At 42.6% G+C, this 21,148-nt stretch overlaps 1 protein-coding gene across 1 annotated transcript; it reads left to right on the top strand.

The window, feature by feature from the left end:
* Nucleotides 1-16,613: 16,613 nt before the first annotated feature.
* On the top strand, nt 16,614-20,614 carry LOC122416557 (uncharacterized). Its single transcript, XM_043429625.1, has 4 exons — nt 16,614-17,997; nt 18,109-19,396; nt 19,487-19,943; nt 20,078-20,614. The coding sequence occupies exons 1-4, from the start codon at nt 16,614-16,616 to the stop codon at nt 20,612-20,614; spliced, it is 3,666 nt and encodes a 1,221-aa protein (XP_043285560.1).
* The last annotated feature ends 534 nt before the right edge of the window (nt 20,615-21,148 follow it).

Below are 21,148 nucleotides of genomic sequence, written 5' to 3'. Positions count from 1 at the left end.
GGGTGGGTTCTAATCCGTGAATAAACCCTTTTGTGGCTTCCTGAGCTCAAGTAGAGTCCATTTAAAAGTTGTTGTACAAACATTTTTTTTTACGAATCCAAATTATTTTGCGAATCAATCAGAACTATCAAATCATTTTACGAAACACTAAATTGTATTTGCGAAACACTAAATCATTTTGCGAAACACTAAATTGTATTTGCGAAACACCAAATCATTTTGCGAAACACTAAATTTAATTTGCAAAACATAAATTATTGTTCAAGTTACTATGAAATTCATTTGCGAAACACTGATCAAGTTATATTGCGAGACATCTGATAGTTTGCGGACTTAGAATCATTTGCGGTAAAAGAAATTATTAGAAAATTATTTTACGAATCTAAAAATTGTTTTAGAAATCATTTAGAATCCATTGGCGAAATATTAATTATCTAGAGCGATCGATGAGGACCGAATTGAGTTTATGGCGAACCTTTTTGCGAATGAAAAAAAAAAAAAAAAAAACATTAATGCGATCAAATTATTTTGCGACATTTGAACAAGTCTTTGCGATTTAGAGATCAATTCTTTCATTCTGTTAAATTATTATACGAGGCAGACCTATTTACGAACTATTAATTTGGAAAGCTTTAAAAAGGAAAGGTGCTGAGATTTTGTACCTAAACAAAACACCAAAAACAACAAACGAAATTTGAATAAAAGTTTTTTTTTGTTTATTTTGACATTACTTTGAGTTGACTCTTGCTTTTCTTTCATACCTGCTCCTTTTATTTATAAGAAGCTCGAATTCACGCGTAACGGGGTGTTCTGTCACCATCGTACCGTTACAATATATTCCATAAAATTTTCACTCAACATAAAGTTTTGCCCAAAAATTTGAATTTTGTGCAACCTAGATCGTAAAATTTTTGCGACTTCATATTGTTTCTTTACGATTCTATCCAGAGTTTTTCTAAATGTGATGTCGGATTTATGGAAATTTTTACTTCTTTTTCTTTCTATCTTTTTATGCCGGATGAAATCGCATTGTAATACGTGATCTTTTGGATCTTATTTTTCCTTTTTTTTCCATTCCCAAAAAGAATGGCTTCCAGCGCGGAATCAGACGAAGAAGTGTCCTCAAGTCAAGGCCTTCCAAACCAACCGGGAACTTCAAACAATTCTAATACGAATGTATCTAAAACTAATGATCTCGTGGTAGGGGGTATACGAGATATGGCACAAATGAAAAAAGAACTTCTGATGGAATGCAATCGTTTGCCATATCTTGATGGTACTTTTTTCACCCCGAATTTGGAACTTTTAAAATTAGATGGCACAGTAACGGCAGTTTGTCAGTTGTGTGAAACAGAATTCAATAAACGTCATACGATCTCAGGTTTTTTACGGACCTCGTCAAATTTTACCACTCACTTTTTTTTTATTTTTCCACTATTTTTTTTTTTTTTTACTATTTTACCGCTAAATACATATTTTTTAAGCACTATTACTGCATCGTAGTTTAGTAAATTGTCTGAGGTGATTTTTTTTGCAACTATATTAATAACGTCGTTATGGTAATTCAAATAAACACTCACTGTTGATCAATTTCGACGTTTCAGAACGTCCACAAAAGAAAATTGAGTGAGTTCAAAAACTATGTTGAAACAAAACAAAAAAAAAATGAAAGCGGACAGTGACGAAAAAGTTAAAGGTAAAACATATTGCACCTTTTCGCAAGCAAAATTCGAGGAGAACGTAATTTATTACATATTGGAAAATTTGATTCCAATCAATACCGTTGAATCATCATCGATCAGAAGAATATTCGATGGTAATTAATTTTTTAATTTGTTGCATATAGAATATCAATTAATTTTTTGCCGGAATGGAATCAGCCCCGCCTAACTTATTCCGGAAATTTTTTTTTCATATGGCCATGAAAGTTCCGTTCTGTTCTTGTACATTTATTCTTCTCCGTAGAAATGAATATTAAGAAAAATGGCAAATCACTCCAACATCTATCCGCGCGGTGTGTCAGTCGGAGAATGAAAGAAACGTTTGACGGGGAAATTTCTGAAATAAAAAGAGAACTTACAACGACTCAATACGTGTGTACAACGGCTGATGTTTGGTCATCTCGTACTCGACGGTTTTTAGGGATGACTGTGCCCGGGTAAATGCCAAAAAATTTGAAATAATTTGATCTTCTTTTTAAAAAAAGTTTGAATATTTATTTTTTATTTATATTAAAAAAACGATGGTCTAATCATTTTCAAACCGTTTATCCGTGAGAGTGATTTAAAAATATTATGGAGTCATGAAATCGGTATATTCGCGAGCGCGCGCGCATCTGCGTTGAATGTCTAAGTGAATATTTCATATTCATCATAGATTGATGCAATAACTTTCGAAAGGAAGTCTCATGCTATAGCATGTCGACGCTTTGAAGGTGAACATTCTTTTGAAAAAATTGCCCGGATTATCAAAGAAATACACGCTTTGTATGGGATTACCGGCACCCAAGCGGTTGCCACAGTAACTGATAATGGCTCCAACTTCGTTAAAGCGTTCCGCGAATTTGGAATCAAATTTGGTGATAGTTTTTTCCACGGTGAGCCTTGAGAAATATAGCTAATTATTCACGCATAAGAATAACTTTTAGTCAACTAAAAAGGAAATCGTTACTCATGTACAGAAGGAGTCCTAACCACGCCAAACAATGAAGAATCGGACTTTAATGACGATTATGGAGAATTCCAAGCGATTGAGAGCGCAAGTACCCAAGATGCAAGCTGTGTGTTACCACAACATTTCCGTTGTGCCAGCCATACGCTGAACCTGATAGCAACGAAGAATGCCATCACTGGGATTCAGTCGTCAACAGATTTGCAATCGGTTTATGATGAGATGATCGCAAACTGTAACACGTTGTGGAAGTTGCTATCATCACCTAAAAAGAGTGAGAAGCTGCACCAGTATCTTGGACAATCTCTCAAATGACCGATCGTAACAAGGTGGAATTCTTTGTATGACGCCTTGCAACAGATTTTAACATTCAAAGAGAAGCTCATGAATGTACCTCCTGAAATCGATATTTCCAGTTCCTTTCGGGAAATAGATTTCGGGTATGATCACGACTCATTTTTTCCAATAGTATTGTGTATGATAGAAGCTTGAGAAAATATTTAATGGCAGTAGCACGTTTATCTTTGAACGTTTTTCCGTTAATTCGCGATAAGTTCAAAAGTATTTATCATATTTTTTATGTATTCATTGTAACTTATTGAACTATTATTCAACAGATTCATGGAAAAATATATTCGTTGTAATCGACCAATTGCCAATGCCCTTGATATCCTCCAAGGAGAGAAAATCTGCTCATATGGATATTTGCTTCCTACTTTGATATCGATAAAAAACAAATTAAAAAATTTGATTGGGACTTTGGAATGGTGCGACAATTTAGTGAGCGCATTGATTGAAGGAATCAATATTAGATTCCAAAAGATTTTTGACGTTGTGGAAGAAGGTCGCGTCGCTGCAGTTGCTGCCGCTACGCATCCGAGATTTAAATTGAAATGGCTGCACTGTTTGAGTCCTGCCGCTCAAGAAAATGTTTTTTCGGCACTCAAAGAAGTCCTCGCGAACAACACGAATCCAAGTGACGGGGACGAAGCAATGGATATCGTGGATGAAAATGATTTTTTTGAATTTTCTTCAAACACTGAACCAAGCACTGATGTAGTTGACAATGTGACATTCGGTATCAAAGATAGAGAGGCTCTATTTCAACGCTTTTTGAGCGAAACAAGGACGGACATAGAGCTTCTGAATGTACATCCGGTTGTGAAGGATATTTTCCTCAAATTTAACACACCGCTGCCATCGTCCGCTCCTGTTGAACGTCTATTTAGTTACGCCACTATGTTCAATCTACCGAAATTCAACAGATTGAACAACGACAATTTTGAATTACGCGTCTTGATGAAAGCAAACACTGTCAATCGTAATAAATAGAAAAAATGGTGAATATACATATTCGTTTTTCCGCACCTATACATTTATCGGTTAAGTTTTATTTTTTCAACCATTTAACTTTGGGGAAACATGAATATGAATGTGTGCTGGTGTGTATTTTTGCTAGGTTCATCATTTTTTTGATAATAGAAAAATTGGTGCATCTCATTATTTATTTTCAATCAATGGAAATTTAAGTTTCTCTCATTGACATTTTTCCGATAATGAAAAATCGGGTTTGTCTCATTATTATGCAACGATTAATAAAAAATTTGAATTTTCATATTGATATTCATTCACCAATGAAAAATTTAGCTTCTTCCATTTTTTTTATTCTGTTAATAATTTTTTTATCTTTGTCCATTAACATTACTTGATCAATGGCAATAATTTTAGGTTTTATTTCCATTTATCCATCAATGACTATTTTTCTACTATTTTCTATGGATTTTTCTTTCGGAAAATAATGATCCTTTCATCATTAGCCTTTATGTAAAGAATCAATATTATTTTCAATCTAATTGTTAGTTCTTCAATATCAATAGTGAAAATTATGAAAGTAATTCATTTTCATTACAATGAATAATTTCTTTATTTACATTTTTTTGTGTACCCTAATGATGAATATCGTCGAATGAATTTTTGTTCATTTTGCTAATGGAAAATAAAATTCTTTTATTCGAATATTTCAACAAATGCGAAAATGGAAAATGATCATTTTTTTTTGCCGATCACTGCAACAAATTCAGAGGGCCGAAAAGTGCCACTTTCCTCCCTGAAAACAGGGCAAAAAAGCGAACTTTTCGCGCAGGTGTGGTGAAAAAGAACTTTTTAACCCTATTTTGACAGCACCTTGGTGTGGTGTAAGTGCAGCGAACTGAATTGCCGCATTCAATAATAACAAGGATGATTTTTGAAATTTATGATGAAACGTATAACTTTTGTAGGCTTGATAAAAATAATTACATGTTTCGAAAAGTATCGAACTATTATTGATATATGGGGAAAATATTTGAATTACATTAAAAATATATTTACGATATATTGTAAATATAGGTGCGAAATAAATCTGAAATTTGAAAAAATTCGAAGTCGAGCGAAATACGAAATTTAAAAAAAATGGAAAACACGACAGGTCAGAAACACGTCTTATGCCATTCCGGACCGGATGGAGTATACACGTGAAATGACCGAAAAAATTCACCTTTCCACCAGCCAACCGAATATTTTTCTAGATTATGCCATAGCTGGTCATTGTAGGTTTAAGAATTTTCGTATTTTTTTCTCCTACCCGAACGAAAATTGGAGATAGAATTTTCGGAAAGTTTGAGGCGAAATTTAAATATTCACAATCACCGAAATTGAATTGGAAGAAAGAGTTGCGAATAAAAAGACGCAGATCGAAGACAAAGACAAAGACAAAGACAAAGACAAAGACGAAGACGAAGACGAGGACGAGGACGAGGACGAAGACGAGGACGAGGACGAGGACGAAGACGAGGACGAGGACGAGGACGAAGACGAGGACGAGGACGAGGACGAAGACGAGGACGAGAACGAAGACGAAGACGAAGACGCAGACAAAGACGAGGATGAAGACGAAGACGAAGACGCAGACAAAGACGAGGACGAAGACGAGGACGAAGACGAAGACGAAGACGAAGACGAAGACGAAGACGAAGACGAAGACGAGGACGAGGACGAAGACGAGAACGAAGACGAAGACGAGGACGGAGACGAGGACGAGGACGAAGACGAGGACGAAGACGAAAACGAAGACGAAGACGAAGACGAGGACGGAGACGAGGACGAAGACGAGGACGAAGACGAGGACAAAGACGAGGACGAGGACGAAGACAAGGACGAAGACGAAGACGAAGACGACGATGAAGACGAAGACGACGACGAAGACGAAAACGAGGACGAAGACGAAGACGAAGACGAATCGCCATATTGACATTATAATTTAAAAATCGCCGCGAAACATCACCGACAAAGCTTTCCGTCAACTCCAGCTTTTTTATTCGCAACTCTTTCTTTCAATTCAATTTCGGTGATTGTGAATATTTAAATTTCGCCTCAAACATTTCGAAAATTCTGTCTCCAATTTTCGTTCGAGTAGAAGAAAAAAATACGAAAATTCTCAAACCTAAAATGCCCAGCCACGACATAATCTAGAAAAATATTCGGTCGGCTGGTGGAAAAGTGAATTTTTTCGGTCATTTCACGTGTATACTCCATCCGGTACGGAATGGCATAAAACGTGTTTCTGACCTGTCTTTGTCGGTGCTGTTTCGCGGCGATTTTCAAATTATAATGTTAATATTGCGATTAATAATTTATTATTAATAAAACTCCATTTAATCATCTACATCGAACGATTTGTGAATGAGAATCAAGATAGATAAGTATCCAATCATTCTCGATTCTTTTATTTTACTACTAATACTTTGTTACGTAAATTGACTTGGTTCCAGGAACATTTGATGTGAATGGATATATGGAGAACGATGAGCCTTCAATACCCGATGTAAATTCTTAGTCAATGAATCATTCCATTTCCAAAATATTGGGGATTTCGATTAATCAAGAGACTCGGTAGAGTCTCGGGACAAGTACATTGACAGCCCTATCGTCTGCTGGCCCGAGGCTCTCGCCGAGTATACTTTCTCTGAATAAAACGATTCGCCGTGGTGGGGGTAAAATTGGCAAGTGATTTTTTTGAATTACCGAAGTTATGAGTCATCTGAGGCTTTCAAAATTGAACTGAAGATTAATTAATAAATTCTCATTCGATTCCACCCAAAATCAGCATGATCGGTGGCGTAATTGCTGAGAAAAAACTTTGTACGGGCTTAAGATTATGCAAAAGTTACCAACACATTCAAGAATTCATGCGTCTGTATTTATAAATACCATCAAAGGCACTTTGATGCTCTCGAGTTTCTGATTGGTTGGATCTGACGACATTCACTTTTAGACGTTGTGATTGGTTGTTGAAATTAGTTGTTAATGATTGGAAATCTGACGTCAACTTCAGAACGTAGCACACGGCGCAGCACAGCTGATAACAGCAGTCATAAATTCGATCGATATACATATAATATGTACAAACCATGTGTCAGTTTTTGATCGTATGAACAGAGTTTCGACATTACGAAGAGCGGACGGGATCAATAAAAAAATAATTTTCGTCATCTAAAGAAGTGCATATTACTATTTATTTTGTTATTTGTGATATATTAAACCGGTATCAAATCGGCCGCGTAAATGTAGTCTGTGATGTGTGTGTGAAAAAGAATATAAAAAATGCGCGATGCATATGTCAACGAAACTTTTCAAGATTTCATCATTTCGTTCGATTGGAAATAAGTGTTAACTGAAATAATCCTTCAATTAAACCAGAGTACGAGAAATATTGTCCAGTGCGAATATATTGTCAGTGGCGTGGTTATATATCATGTGTACATAGGTTATATATACAAATAAATATGTTGTGCCCATACATCGCACTCATTAAAACAAATTAAGCACTCTCAGCGCAAACGCAGCAATGGTGAAATATCGATGCTCCCGAACGAGCGCATCGACCCTCGATGTCAACATCGAAACTTCCAGAAGGAAATCTAGGTTATATTCGCACGAGAAGGGGAAAACCCCCAAATCTATAAAATTATTGACTAACCCAAAATTCGACAGTCTTTGACGAGAATTGTAACGATTGGTCTCGAGGCAATAAAACCTCGAATTTGTAACTTCTTAAATAAACTTATTGTTAACTTGTTGTAAAAGTATCGAGTTGGAGTTCAGCTCTTTTGGCCTAAATCCCTTAAATACTCGTCCTTGATAACTCGTCCCTTCGCGACGGTCTTCGCGGAAACAACAAATAGAACAAAAATACACGCAACTGTTAGAATGATATTAGAAACTTTAATTGAATAAATGTTTTCTAATTTATTTCTTGTATCGTCATTATTTTTAAACATCCCCATATTTTGCTTGATATTCAGTTTGGCTCTGCCCTCTCCGATCCTTGTTTTCACCCGCTCAGTTTGCAGCGGATCGATTCATATTATTAATTCGTTCCCTAATATGTGTTCTATGATTTTCTACTCCTTCATGATGATTGTGGTAACATGATTCGAGAGGTTTCTAACCATGATCTTGAATTGCACATTTTGTAAATCAGATTTTCAAATAAAAATCTGGTCTTGGTATAGTGTGTAGTTATTCTTTTCCCATTAGGTCTGTCGAGTGATAAATTTGAAAACTTTTCCAGAAAGTCTTTGGATGCTTTTTTTGCTGATGATATAAAAAGTCGTATCTTAGGAATGTGGTATGCAAACACAAATTTTGATAACAAAACTTATAGAATGACATGTATGTTGAGTATTTCCACTTTGCAAACTACAAATATGGAATCATTATAATAAAAATTCATTCCGATAAGTCTACTGCGGCTCAGTTTTGGATGCGATCAAATATAATGCCTACCAACATCCCCAGAAACTTACAGAATTGCTGAATGCAATGTGCGCTATGTCATTTTAATGTAACATCATGACTTTTGACAACTTTTCATGATAATGCTGTAGATTCGGATCATTAAAATACTGCAAAAATCTGCAAACTGTACAATTTAAATACTGTGCCATTCATTTTACATTTTGATCCTAACTGTAACATCTATATGAAGTAAAAAATTGATTATAAAAGTCTTCAGTTGCTCATTTATGGATAGATTTGAAATTGCTGTCTTCGAAGCTCATTGCGCAGATACATTGAACCGCAGCAGATACCTGCGAACTCTGAAATTTCTGTGGATAAATATATATGCGACGGATCACCCCTTATCTTTGATTATGGTAATATGTAAATGGAACTTGGTTCGGCAAGTTTTTAAGTGTTCCTTTTCAAATAGTATTGAAGTTTGTATGACTGATATACAGCGAATACTTCCAAACTTTGATATTTCTGTGTTGCAGCGTGTGTGCCAATCATTCAAATCAATTACTCCAACCGTATCATGTAATCTAGAAAATTCATCACAAAAGTCTTCCGCTTTTCTAAATACTTCAATTTTCCTTTTTCTACTCCATTGTGAGTTTTCGAATATCTAAATTCATTTCTGAATTGTCCTGAAATGGTTTTCCTCCAAAACCAATGCAGGTACCTTAAACGTCTTTGAATTCTGTTGCTCTGTTGAATTAAGTTCGCTTAGTTTTTTTTGCTCCTTTGAGCTCTGACATAATAAATGTTTTCGGGTACTTTTTTTCAGCAACTATCAAACTGTGGATAATTGGACCTCAGCGGCCACTTGCAAACTTTGGAAATATATTTCATTGGGGGCACGTTTTGGATAAAATGAGATCTCTAGATTCAGAATACAAAAGCGACATTTAAAGTGGGCAAATCTGTTGGATTTTTCGTGTCTTGAATTTGATCTATCTTTCATTTGAATTTTGAAGAAAAGGGATAAATAAAATCTGTTCTATTAAGGAAATCTTTCTTGGTATGAAGACTTGGAAAAAATTGCCAAAGGCCAAGGACAGACAGGTGACGAAATATTTCCAGTACAATTTTGACGAAAAATAGATCTTTTGTCGCGGAAACCAACGTTATAAGCCGAAAATCATATTACAACCCACGGGACGCATTTCTTCACTCTCTTGGGTTCCTATTACACAAAACATGTTAGAAGACAAGGAGAAAAATCACCAAAGTCCAAGACCAAACCAGTGCCGAAATATTTTTAGTACAATTTTGAAGAAAAATTGGTCTTTTATGGTGGAATCCAACTTTATAAGCCAAACATCATACTCAGGAAAAATAAGATTGGGAAAAGTACATTGATGGTCCCTTATTTGCTGATAATTTCATGAAAAAGATTACCCCATAAAAAATGTTCGTATGAGAATGGAATCTATAAAAATGTACTAAGCCAATAATTCATAGAAATTTATACTAAAATCCTATAACCGTCATAACATAAATGAGGTACTTTTGAGAAAAAAGGCGTGATATCAAACCATAAATTTCCCCTAGGGAAAAAAAAGGTTGGGACAAGTACATTGATGGTCTCTTGTTTCTGGATGAGATAGAAAAAAGATTCAGAACCAGGAAAAAAATTCTACAGAAATAATAAACGAAAAATTGAAAAGTTCAAAAAAATTCAACAAAAATAAAAAACAATCGAAAAAAATTCTGTAAAGAAAAATAGAAAATTTTCAAAAAAAATCATAAATATTGAACAAATTGAAAAATGTACTATCCAAGTTACATGCAGTATAAAAATGTATGATATCAATTGGAGGCCAAGTTTTTATTGATAATTTGGAATATTTATCCAACAAATTGAAAACTTTAATGAAATTCATGATAATTATTTTCACGAAAAAAGTTAATGAAAAAAAAGTCATAACGGAAGTTACGTGCAGTACTAAAATGTATTATATCAATTCGAGGTCAAGTATTTATCAGTTATTCGAAATATAATCTCCGGCGACAAATGAGCGTTGAGAATCCTTGTCGGGCTCACAACGTTTTATCAAAATTACTAAAAAATTAATGGAAATAAAATCATTAAAAATTCACATGAAAGTCATTCGTTACTTCAACAAGGTACACACTTTAAAGAATCGATTCCCCTCCGACTTTCAGGATCCCCTGGTATTATTCACAACATTCAACTTCGATTGGATCGGTACAAATTATGTTCAAATACGTCTTAAACGTACTTGTCCGGCCCATCACTTTTTATTCAAATTGCTCATTCGAAAACAAATCAAAAACGAAGTTAATGCATGTGTTAATATTAAGAAACAGTAATTCCCGAGAAAATAATTTTCCTTCGAATCGCTCTTGTCAAAATGAAACGAAAATGAAAGATAAAGTTGATTAATCTATTTATATTATATGGTGTCATAATTCACAACAAAATCATTTTTCTCCAAATTCCAGAAATCCACGTGTCGTACTCGACTAGTGATATTTTTCAAAATGTGTACGTGACTATAGAAAAAAAACATTGCATGGCTGAGTAGGTTCGAAAATTTCTAGTAATGGGCCTGATTATTTCTCATTTTCATTGGTTCTTACCGAATGGTATGTGTTCACTGAAGAAAATGAGAAGTGGATATTGCTATACGAACTTGCGAACAATAAAGTTCAAATTACTTGGAGATATTATTTTTATTTCTATCCATTTTATTATATTTGTCATTATAGAACAGCCCTGATTTGTTTTCGGATGAGCAATTTGAATAAAAAGTGATGGGCCGGACAAGTACGTTTAAGACGTATTTGAACATAATTTGTACCGATCCAATCGAAGTTGAATGTTGTGAATAATACCAGGGGATCCTGAAAGTCGGAGGGGAATCGATTCTTTAAAGTGTGTACCTTGTTGAAGTAACAAATGACTTTCGTGTGAATTTTTAATGATTTTATTTCCATTAATTTTTTAGTAATTTTGATAAAACGTTGTGAGCCCGACAAGGATTCTCAACGCTCATTTGTCGCCGGAGATTATATTTCGAATAACTGATAAATACTTGACCTCGAATTGATATTAAACAATCGTTGTTCGACTTGAGAACAGAGAATGCTGCACCCAATTCTGAAATATGTCGATTTTCCACGAACGGAAACGATTCCAATGCTCAATGTTGTTTCTCTGAGTATTTTTTGATATATTTTGGCTGTACAAGTAGCCGTGACAATTGGATTCATCTCCTTGAACGAATACGGAAGCATAACAGTCTCGAACCCTCTCTATTGGTCTCGTGAAAGAAGTTCGTTTTACTAAATTCGAAAAAATCTCGATTTTTCAAGAATGCAGACGAATTCAATGGAAAACGTGGTTTTTTTTTTGGAACTTCAAGATACTCTTTGGCCGTACTACAAGACAAAAAAATGGAATCATCTCTTTGCATGAATAACGAAGGCTCGGTGGCCTCGAATACTCGTTATTCGATTTGAGAACAGAGCTTGCTCTACCAAATCCGTGAAAATCACGATTTTCCCCGAACGGTATCTCCGAACACTCGTTTCTCGAATTGAGGACAGAAATTGCTCCACCAATGTGGGAAAAATCAGGATTTCTCAAGAACGGCGATGACTCCAATGCAAAATTATGTTTTTCTAAGTAATTTTAGAACAACAACAAGCCATGACAATTTGATTTACCTCCATGAACAAATCATGAACGACGACAGAATCAAAGAACAAGGATAAAGGGTATCACGAATTTTGTCACAAAAATCCTGGTACTAAAGAAAAAAATCATCGTGCCTATTTAGAAACCAGGCTCTTTTCGAAATTGGTGAATCGATCTAATTTGTGACCCGAATATGAGGTTTTTGATAGCTTTGATGAAGATAGATCCAGCGGTTGTTCTTTTTCATTTTAGCGAAAGAATATTAGAGGCTAATGGGGGATTTGTTTTCTGCATACCTTTCTTGGTGTCACATGATATTTTACTAACTATACATGATCTCCTCAGACGGTAGTAGTAAGGCTTGTGACGTGACATTTTGAGCCACGCCACTCGTACGGTTCCGTGTCGACCAGTGGACCGGATTTACGGTCCTACTTGACCGACGCACGCCGACTCACGGGGCTGGACCGATCGGAGACTCAACTGGCGTAAAAGCGAAGTATTTTAGTTTGTTTTATTTCACCGTTCATGAATTAGTCTTTGCGGCGAAAAGTGTTTAATATCATCGCGTAATCCGCGAAAACGTGTGAACGCGGTCGAGAAGCCGTCGAGAGAGGAGACTGAGAGAGATAGAGCCTAATAATTGAATTGTATCATTATCGTTTTATTGCATTTTGGCCCATTTCACCCCACGTCGTCGCCCTCGCGCGGGAAAACGCGCTAGCGTCTCAGCCCGGTTCGTAAATATAGCTTTCTTGGTTAAATCGCGTGCTCGAGTGCGGATCCGTATTCCGGGTTCAGTCATCGAAATCTGGGAGTGGGCGTCAAGGACTAGCGCCGGAAAAAGGCCCATTGTCAGTGGCCGCCCGCTAGTCTTCCTACCGTAGCAATCAAGAGTTGCAACCCCACCATCGTATCCTTGGGAACCGCGGTCCGAGTCAAATCGGCGCCTCGTCTAATGGGGTTCGGGTTCGTTTCCGAGTTGGAGGTGCTGAATTTCCTGGTGGTTTAAGAGTGGGCCCACCGTGGATTCAGGGACGCTTGAATTCATGAGGGAGGCCTCCCCTCTTTCCGGAGACGAACGCTGGATGGCCCTAGAGGAAGGCGACCAAGGAACGATCATTTGGAAGGACCTGTACTCGAGCGCGGGGTTTGAGAACCGTATCAGCCGCATCGATCCTCGTTCGCTGGATCGGAGTGGGGATAACATTCCAACGCAATACGCAAAGAACTCCGAAATACCACGTGAGGCGTGAGAACGAGAGAAATAGAGAATAATCCAGTGCTGGGACGCGGGCGCGTGGCCCTTCGTGGGGGGTAATGAGTGGTGGGGATAGCGCGAATTCGGGAGCTCTTGCCTACGAACGAGGCGAGGGATCATCAGTCTACGATCGATAACCGGTGCCGTGAGTCAAGTGTAAGTGCCCTTTTGGATTACCTTGCTGGTCTTGGATGATTCGGAGGAACTCTCGGTGAGCTCGTTCCTCTTTTTCTCCATTGTCGCGTTCGACCCCGTGATTCTCCAGTTATTTGTCGTTTCTTTTAGAATTACTGTGGCGTTTGTTATATTCTCTTTGGCGAACCACGCGATCATGATCTTTTGCGATAGTCTCGCGTTCATCTCCGCGTGGTCATAATTATGAGTTGGAGAATCACGGGGGAGGACAATCACGATCTGAATTGGCCCCTCTTTAGTCCGAATTATTTCGTTACTATTAAAATATTGGGTGTGAGAATTTTGCGGGTATGGTACGATGAATATTGCGTCGTACTTTTCCCCGATTTTGTAATATCGTGTTTGCGAACCACCGGGTTCGCCTCAGTCTCTCTCTCAGCGCGCGTTCAAGGCCGGCGTCGTCCTCGCGTGTTTACCTTTTTTCTGGCGCTTCGCGCTCGCCGCGCGGGCTATCTCTAAGCCGACTTCGTTATCTTATGCTCCGGCGTATTATGTTCTATATTTTCCGTGGTCGAGAATCCCTGGCGAAACATTATTACCTCATCGGGATTTATTCTTTTGCGTACGATTATTACGCTATTATATTTTCTGTTGTAAATGGAATTCGTCAAGTTGCCTACAAGCCACGACGTACCGCTGCTTACCTATCCGTTTCGGACTACCTCGCAGCGGTGATTCCATATTTTTCTTTATCGGGTTTTATTATTTCATGTACGATTACTACGTTATTATATTTTCTGTTGTAAATGGAATTCGTCAAGTTGCCTACAAGCCACGACGCGCCGCTGCTTACCTATCCATTTTGGACTACCTCGCAGCGGCGACTCCAGATTTTCTTTAGCGGGACTTCTTTCCTCGTGTACGGCTGATCCGATGGCCGATCTCGTTTCTTTGATTATTTTATTTATCGATTCGCTCGGAGCCAATTTCGTTATTATTTCCTGTATTATTGTTTGCGAGTCACGACTACCTCCGACTAATAAACCGCATTTTTAAGTCGAAATAATTATGCGTTGAGTATCTCTTTTGGACCTTTTATGTTACCCTGTGTTGTTACTCTCATCTTGGGCCAGCCCCTCTACCATTTCGTACCTCAGTTGGAGCTGAGTAGCCGGACCGTCCTCGGTCACCTGTGTCGGGTGGCTCGGAAGGTCGTATTGGGCGAGGTAGGGCGAAAAATAAGTCGGTATTCCGACGGTACCTCGGTACCTGGCGCCCAGCCCGACCTCGCCGGTACGCCGCCACCCTTTAGCGGGTCAGGTGAGTCGAGAAGGGACAGGTTGGACCCTTTGCGGGGAAAAAACTCGTTACAAATGGCGCCCAACGTGGGGCCCGAAAGTAATAACTTGCGTAACAATTTCATTGCGTTCGTACCGTATCAAATGCGATATTGACGACTTAAGCTGCCGCTGAGAGAGCGATATTTGCGCGTTTTAGTTAAGTTTAGTATATCGTAATTGGACTTGATGGCTGGTCGTAGCGGCTTGAGACCCTGTGAATTTAGTTTAGTATTAAGGATTTCGTACGATACGGTAATTTTGAGAACAGGCGTAAAGGCCTCACATCAAACGTAGTTTTAAGTGAAAAATTCTAGTCACACGCGAATTCATCGCGTTGGACTCGGTTGTCGAGAGAGAGATATTTTTTTTTTTTGGCCTTCTCATTGTTTCGTACGCCATTCCCCGGAGTCTTATCTTACGCCTTACAATTTTTTTTGGTAAATGGAGATTGGGAGAGGCTGCTTGTCAACAAGCGCGGCTCTACTCATTGTACCCGTTAATCCGGTCGTAAAATTTTATAGCGGCTTGTTTTCGGCCACTTCGAAATTCGAACTATCTTTAGGCTACCTCCCCTTGTTTCAAGTGTTCGCTTAATCCTTTGTTATGGTGAGGATTATGTCCGACGACGGCGAGAAAGAAACTGTTTTCTTCGCCCCAACTGCTGGTCACCGCTATTCCCTAATCCGTTGTTGTCAACTCACGCGATAATCTGTTGTTATTCCGGGAATCTCACGAGAACACCGAAAAATAAGTTTTTCCGCCAGACGTAAGAAATTGTTGACGAGCCATTAAAAGCCCTGTCCCCGTACCTGTGGCTACCGAAATAAATCTAGTTGGAACCCATTGTTCGGCGAATACACGCGTACCGTTGGCCGACAACAAAGACGGAGATTAAGAGGTTTGGCACGAGATAATCCCTTGTTGTTGGGGATTAACGTGTTTCGCACAAGATAATCCCTTGTGGTTGGGGATTGACTTGTTTTGCACGAGATAATCCCCTGTTATTGGGGATTGACTTGTTTCTAGTGAGGGATTAACCGTTGTGCCTCGTGCCCAAAACAAGTTCTTGCACGTTTACGACCCAGCTAACCCATCGCGGATTGGTCAGCCCCTCTCCGAAATCGGAACCTTTCCAGTGGAGGGGAGTAAACCGAGGGAGTAACAGAACGGATCCGGACCCTCATTGACTAGTGACCCTCAGCCGCGAACGCGAACCTGGTACAGCCTCTCAGTCCTAATTCATCCAAGTAACGATACCGTTTCCGACGTCAACGCGTTTACTGTGCGACTACCTCACGCATCGCACCGCTACCTCGCGTTCGGGCTTACCCCGTTTCTCCACAAGACACTCCGGATAACGCGTCTCCCGTGCGACTACCTCACGCATCGCACGAATATCTCGCGCGACACGCGAACATACCGAACGGGTGCACGTTCGGCGGTCGACCATCCGCGGACCGACGGGAATACTGCCGCGATTTCTGCCGCGAATGCCCGGGTAGAGCGCAACTACCGTCCGTATTGCTTTCCGCCGCGTGCCCAGCGCCGAACGACACGTTCCGTCCGTATAAATATGAACAAAACCGTCCCTGCTTGATTGCACTTATCGCATTGAAGTGAATCGGCACGTGAGTGAACCGTGTGACCTGCCCGTTGGCAGAAAATTCGGCCGCCACTACACCATTGTGCGAGGCCCGGTCATTCAGTGGAGCTAAGCATGGCGGAGCAGGACCCAAACCCGCTCCTAAGGTCGAGTACGGACCCGAATGGGGAGCCATCCCCACCACCGGGAGTTAGCGACCCTTCGGCCTCCGGAATAAGCGTGGACCGCTTATTGGGACCACCCGGTAAGTCCACGCAAGATTCCGGTATGGGGGATTCCCTCTACCCTGGGAATAGGCCGTACCCAGTCTACGTTGGACCGAATCATGAGATAAGATCCACCCAGGCCGCGCAAACGCTCCGGGTCTCGGCTTGGTCGAATGCGAGCGTTCCCTCGAACCGACCACGCTGGTCAGAACCCTGGAATCATACCGCGGGTTTGCTTTATTACCCGCATTCAACCGTCGACCCTAACGTGCCACCGTTCGGACCTCAATCGTGGGCAGAGCTACCAGGGCCACTCGAGCCGATACACGCGAGTACCTACGCTTGGCCCCCGCCAATATCGGTCGCAGTGACGAATCCCCACCCCGGAGCGGTCGCCGAACCTCAATTTTGGTCGGAGCAACCGGGGCGGTCACGTAGCCAGCCGACTCGCCCAGTTCCCTTAACTGTTGAAGAACACCGGGCGGCAGGCAACCATACCTCGGGACCAATTACCGAAGCTCCAATCCCGCGGTACCCAGTCACGGCTTCCTCAGTCCTCCACCTCATGCGGAAGTGGAATATCTCGTTCTCGGGTAAGCGCGGAGACGATGTAGAGACCTTCCTTACGCGAATTTCAGAGGGGCGGGCCCTAGTTCCGGTTTCCGACGTAGATTTGATCCGGTGCATACCATTTTTCCTCACTGGGGTAGCTTTGCAATGGTATCGCAATGACAAAGATCGCTGGGAAAATTGGAGTCAATTCGCGTCGGCCTGTCGATTACGTTTCGGGGATCCGGATTATCAATATGCCCTCCGGGAAGAAATTATGCGTCGCACGCAGGGCCTCGAAGAACCCGTGGCCGACTACTTGACGTGCCTGCGAGGCCTATTCAGCCGACTGCAACCCCCTTGGGATGAAGCTCAGCAAATACAACACGCTCACCGCAATTTGATACCGCGACTCCACGTAGCGATACAACGCGATGACGTTTTCGATTTCGATTCCTTTGAGCATGTCGCGGTACGGGTCGAGAAAAGCTTCCAGACGTCGCGTTCGTATCGGGCCCCGCCAGCCCCGAATCAGTCCCTCTGTCCCGAGCTAGCGTACAGCCCAGTTCGGAGCCACAGTAACGCCCCAGCACGAAAGGTCTTCGCCGCCGTAGAATCCTGGCCGGATCCGTACGCGAGCGAAACCAGCGGAGCTGAAGTCCTTGGCCCCGCGCAAGTACCTAATCCGCCTAGCTGCCAGGACGTGGCGAACGCGATTATGAAAAAGGAGGCCCCCGGCCGACGTAAACCACGCCCCCCCTAAACCGAAGGCTGCAAGCCCGCCGTCGACGAGGCCTCCGACTTCCATCGACCCGCTACACGTCCTCAATCCGTTCAGTAATCCGACTCTCGAGGCGAACGCTCAAGACCCACCCAATCGGCCAACCGGACGGCCGACTACCTGTTGGAACTGCGGCAAGGCCGGTCACCGTTTCAATGCCTGCACGGAGCCGAGAGGTACCTTTTGTTACCGTTGCGGGCGCACAGGCTTCAAGTTCACGGAGTGCATGTGCGCGGGAAACCGCTAAGGGCGGGTCCGTCGCGAGTAACTACGGAGCCCGCCGAGCACTCACCCCCTTCGCCCCCGATTAATAACACCCCACTCGAACCAGAACCCTTGAGTTGCGGCACCCTGCAAACGAAGGAGAGTCCTACCGCGTTTTTTGTCACGTTTACGATTCAGGACCAGCCGGTCCGAGCACTAGTAGACTCCGGCTCGAGCCGTACCTTCCTAGGGCCGTCCGCAATACAGTGGGTAACCGACCTGCGAATACCGCGAGAACGTTGCAAACCCAGGGGGATAGAAATGGCGGGTGGACAAAGAGCAGTGACCAACGAGGTCGTTAATTTGATCATCCGGCTACACGGTACTACCTTCCGCCTGACGGCCTACCTTCTGCCGGTGTTAGTGTTGCCGTGCATCCTGGGCCTCGACTTCATGAGTTCCGCTTACTGGGTGATCGATTTTGCCAGTCATCGCTGGTTTAGTTGGTTCGAGCCTCAGCACCTTCATTCCTTCGAAGTGCGTAGTGGGCCCGGCAGCGTACACCACCTGTGTTGCGGGTTGCGAGAACTGACGACCGACCAGGCAAGTATCTTGGATAAGTTGGTAACCGAGGAAATACCCCCGGCCCCAGAGAAACCGGGATGCACCAGCTTGACCGAACATCACATAGATGTTGGCGGCCACGCGGCAATTAAGCAGCGTTATTACGCAGTATCGCCCGCGATAGAAAAGGCGGTCCACGAGGCCGTGACGCAAATGCTCAATGACGAGATCATCGAGCCTTCCAGTAGCGATTGGTCGAGCCCCATCGTGATGGTAAAGAAAGCGAACGGGAAGCTGCGTTTCTGCCTAGATTTCCGCAAAGTCAACAGCGTGACAAAGAAAGACGCGTACCCCATACCTTTAATGAACAGTATACTAGACCGCCTGCGGCAAGCCAATTACATCACTACGCTCGACCTTAGCCAGGCGTATTCCCAGATCCCGTTGGCCGAAGACAGTCGCGAGATCACGGCCTTCACCGTGCCAGGGATGGGACTATTTCAGTTCCGTCGCATGCCTTTCGGGCTCACGAACGCCCCGCTACATTTCAACGGTTACTCGACCGACTACTCGGCCCGGAAATGCAGCCGCACGTTTACGTTTACCTAGACGACATAATCATCGTAAACCCAAACCTTTGACGAGCACCTCATTTGGCTGCGTCGGGTACTGGCAAAAATTAGGGCGGCTGGCCTAACAATCAACCCTGAAAAGAGCGAATTCTGCTGCGCGGAGGTCAAGTACCTCGGCTTCCTGGTGAACCGCGACGGATTGCAGATAGACGCGGAAAAGGTGGCACCTGTAGTTAACTACCCCGTGCCGCGCAACGTCAAACAGCTGAGGCGTTTCCTCGGCATGGCATCCTGGTACCGCCGATTTATCCCGGCCTTTGCCACCCACGCCAACCCGCTTACCTCCCTGCTCAAGAAGACCGCTACCTGGAACTGGGGCGAGGCCGAACAGCGGGCGTTTAACGAACTGCGCGATCGGCTAACCACGGCCCCGACCTTAAGCTGCCCAAACTTCGAGCTACCCTTCTTCTTACAGACTGACGCTAGCGGCGTTGGTCTCGGTGCCGTGTTAACGCAAAATGTGGACGATATCGAACATGTCATAGCCTACGCGAGTCGAGCCCTTAACGTAATTATACCACAACGGAACAGGAATGCCTCGCGGTCATCTGGTCCGTGCGAAAGTTCCGCTGTTACCTCGAAGGCTACACGTTCACGGTGATAACCGATCACTCCAGTCTGCGTTGGTTGCATAACTTAAAGAACCCGACCGGCAGGCTTGGTCGTTGGGCACTGGAAATGCAAGAGTATAACTACGAAGTGGTACACCGCAAGGGCGCGTTGTACCACGTACCCGATGCCTTATCCCGAATCCCGGAGGAAACCTGCGCTCTCCTGTTGCCGACAGCCCCTAGCAGGGACCGCTGGTATAACAACAAAAAGCGATCCGTACGCCGCAACCCCGACCACCACCCAAATTGGCGAGTCGAGGGTGGGCAGCTGTACTACCACCGCCCTCCTCAGTTCCCAGCTTTGGAAATGGAGGATCTGGACGCGTGGAAGTTGGTTTTGCCATCGGAGTCCAGGCAACAGGCCCTATACGAGTGCCACGACGTACCTCAGTCGGGCCACTTGGGCATGGAGAAGACTTTCCGCCGTTTAAGTCAGCGCTACCACTGGCCGAACATGTTTCGGGAAGTGGCGAAATACATCCGCAAATGTGAGATTTGTCAGCGGTGCAAGGTCGATCAGGCGTTACCTGTCGGCTTAATGGGTCAAAGGGTTCTAGAGCAACCCTAGGACGTCGTTGCCGCGGATATCATGGATCCCCTACCCGCGAGTAAGAACGGATTCTTTTACATCTTGGTGCTCCAAGACTTGTTCACCAAGTGGGTCGAATGTCTACCTCTCCGTAAGGCGACCGGCAAAAAGATCGCCGAATTAATCGAAGACTTCGTGGTTTACCGCTGGGGAAACCCACGCATTTTACTGACCGATAACGGCACGGAGTTCAACAACCGTGACATCGCGCCCTAACCGACCATTTGGGTATCAAACACCATACTACCCCCCCGTACCACCCTCAGGCCAACCCCGTCGAACGGGTGAACCGGATTCTCAAGACAATGATCACGGCCTACCTAGGTGACGACCATCGCGATTGGGACGTATACCTCCGCGAAATCCGCCACGCTTACAACACCGCCCATCATAGCTCGCTGCAATGTAGCCCCGCCTACCTCAACTACGGTCGCGACCCCGTGCCCTCGTACCAACTCCAGCTCGCGACAAACCCGGAAGTAATCCCTACCACGCCACAACAATGGAAGGAGC

This window comes from Venturia canescens, chromosome 9 (genome assembly GCF_019457755.1).
Source record: "Venturia canescens isolate UGA chromosome 9, ASM1945775v1, whole genome shotgun sequence".
Taxonomy (NCBI): Eukaryota; Metazoa; Arthropoda; class Insecta; order Hymenoptera; family Ichneumonidae; genus Venturia; species Venturia canescens.
Note: the sequence above shows the minus strand (reverse complement) of the source record. Positions and strands in the feature narration are given on the sequence as shown.

Excerpts from the sequence above, each read along its gene's own strand:
- LOC122416557 (XM_043429625.1), top strand. The coding sequence starts at position 16,614 with ATGGCGGAGCAGGACCCAAACCCGCTCCTAAGGTCGAGTACGGACCCG. Across the intron at positions 17,998-18,108 it reads AAAGGAGGCCCCCGGCCGAC|GCGAACGCTCAAGACCCACC; the intron begins GTAAACCACGCC and ends CCGACTCTCGAG. Across the intron at positions 19,944-20,077 it reads ACGCGAGTCGAGCCCTTAAC|AACCCGACCGGCAGGCTTGG; the intron begins GTAATTATACCA and ends CATAACTTAAAG.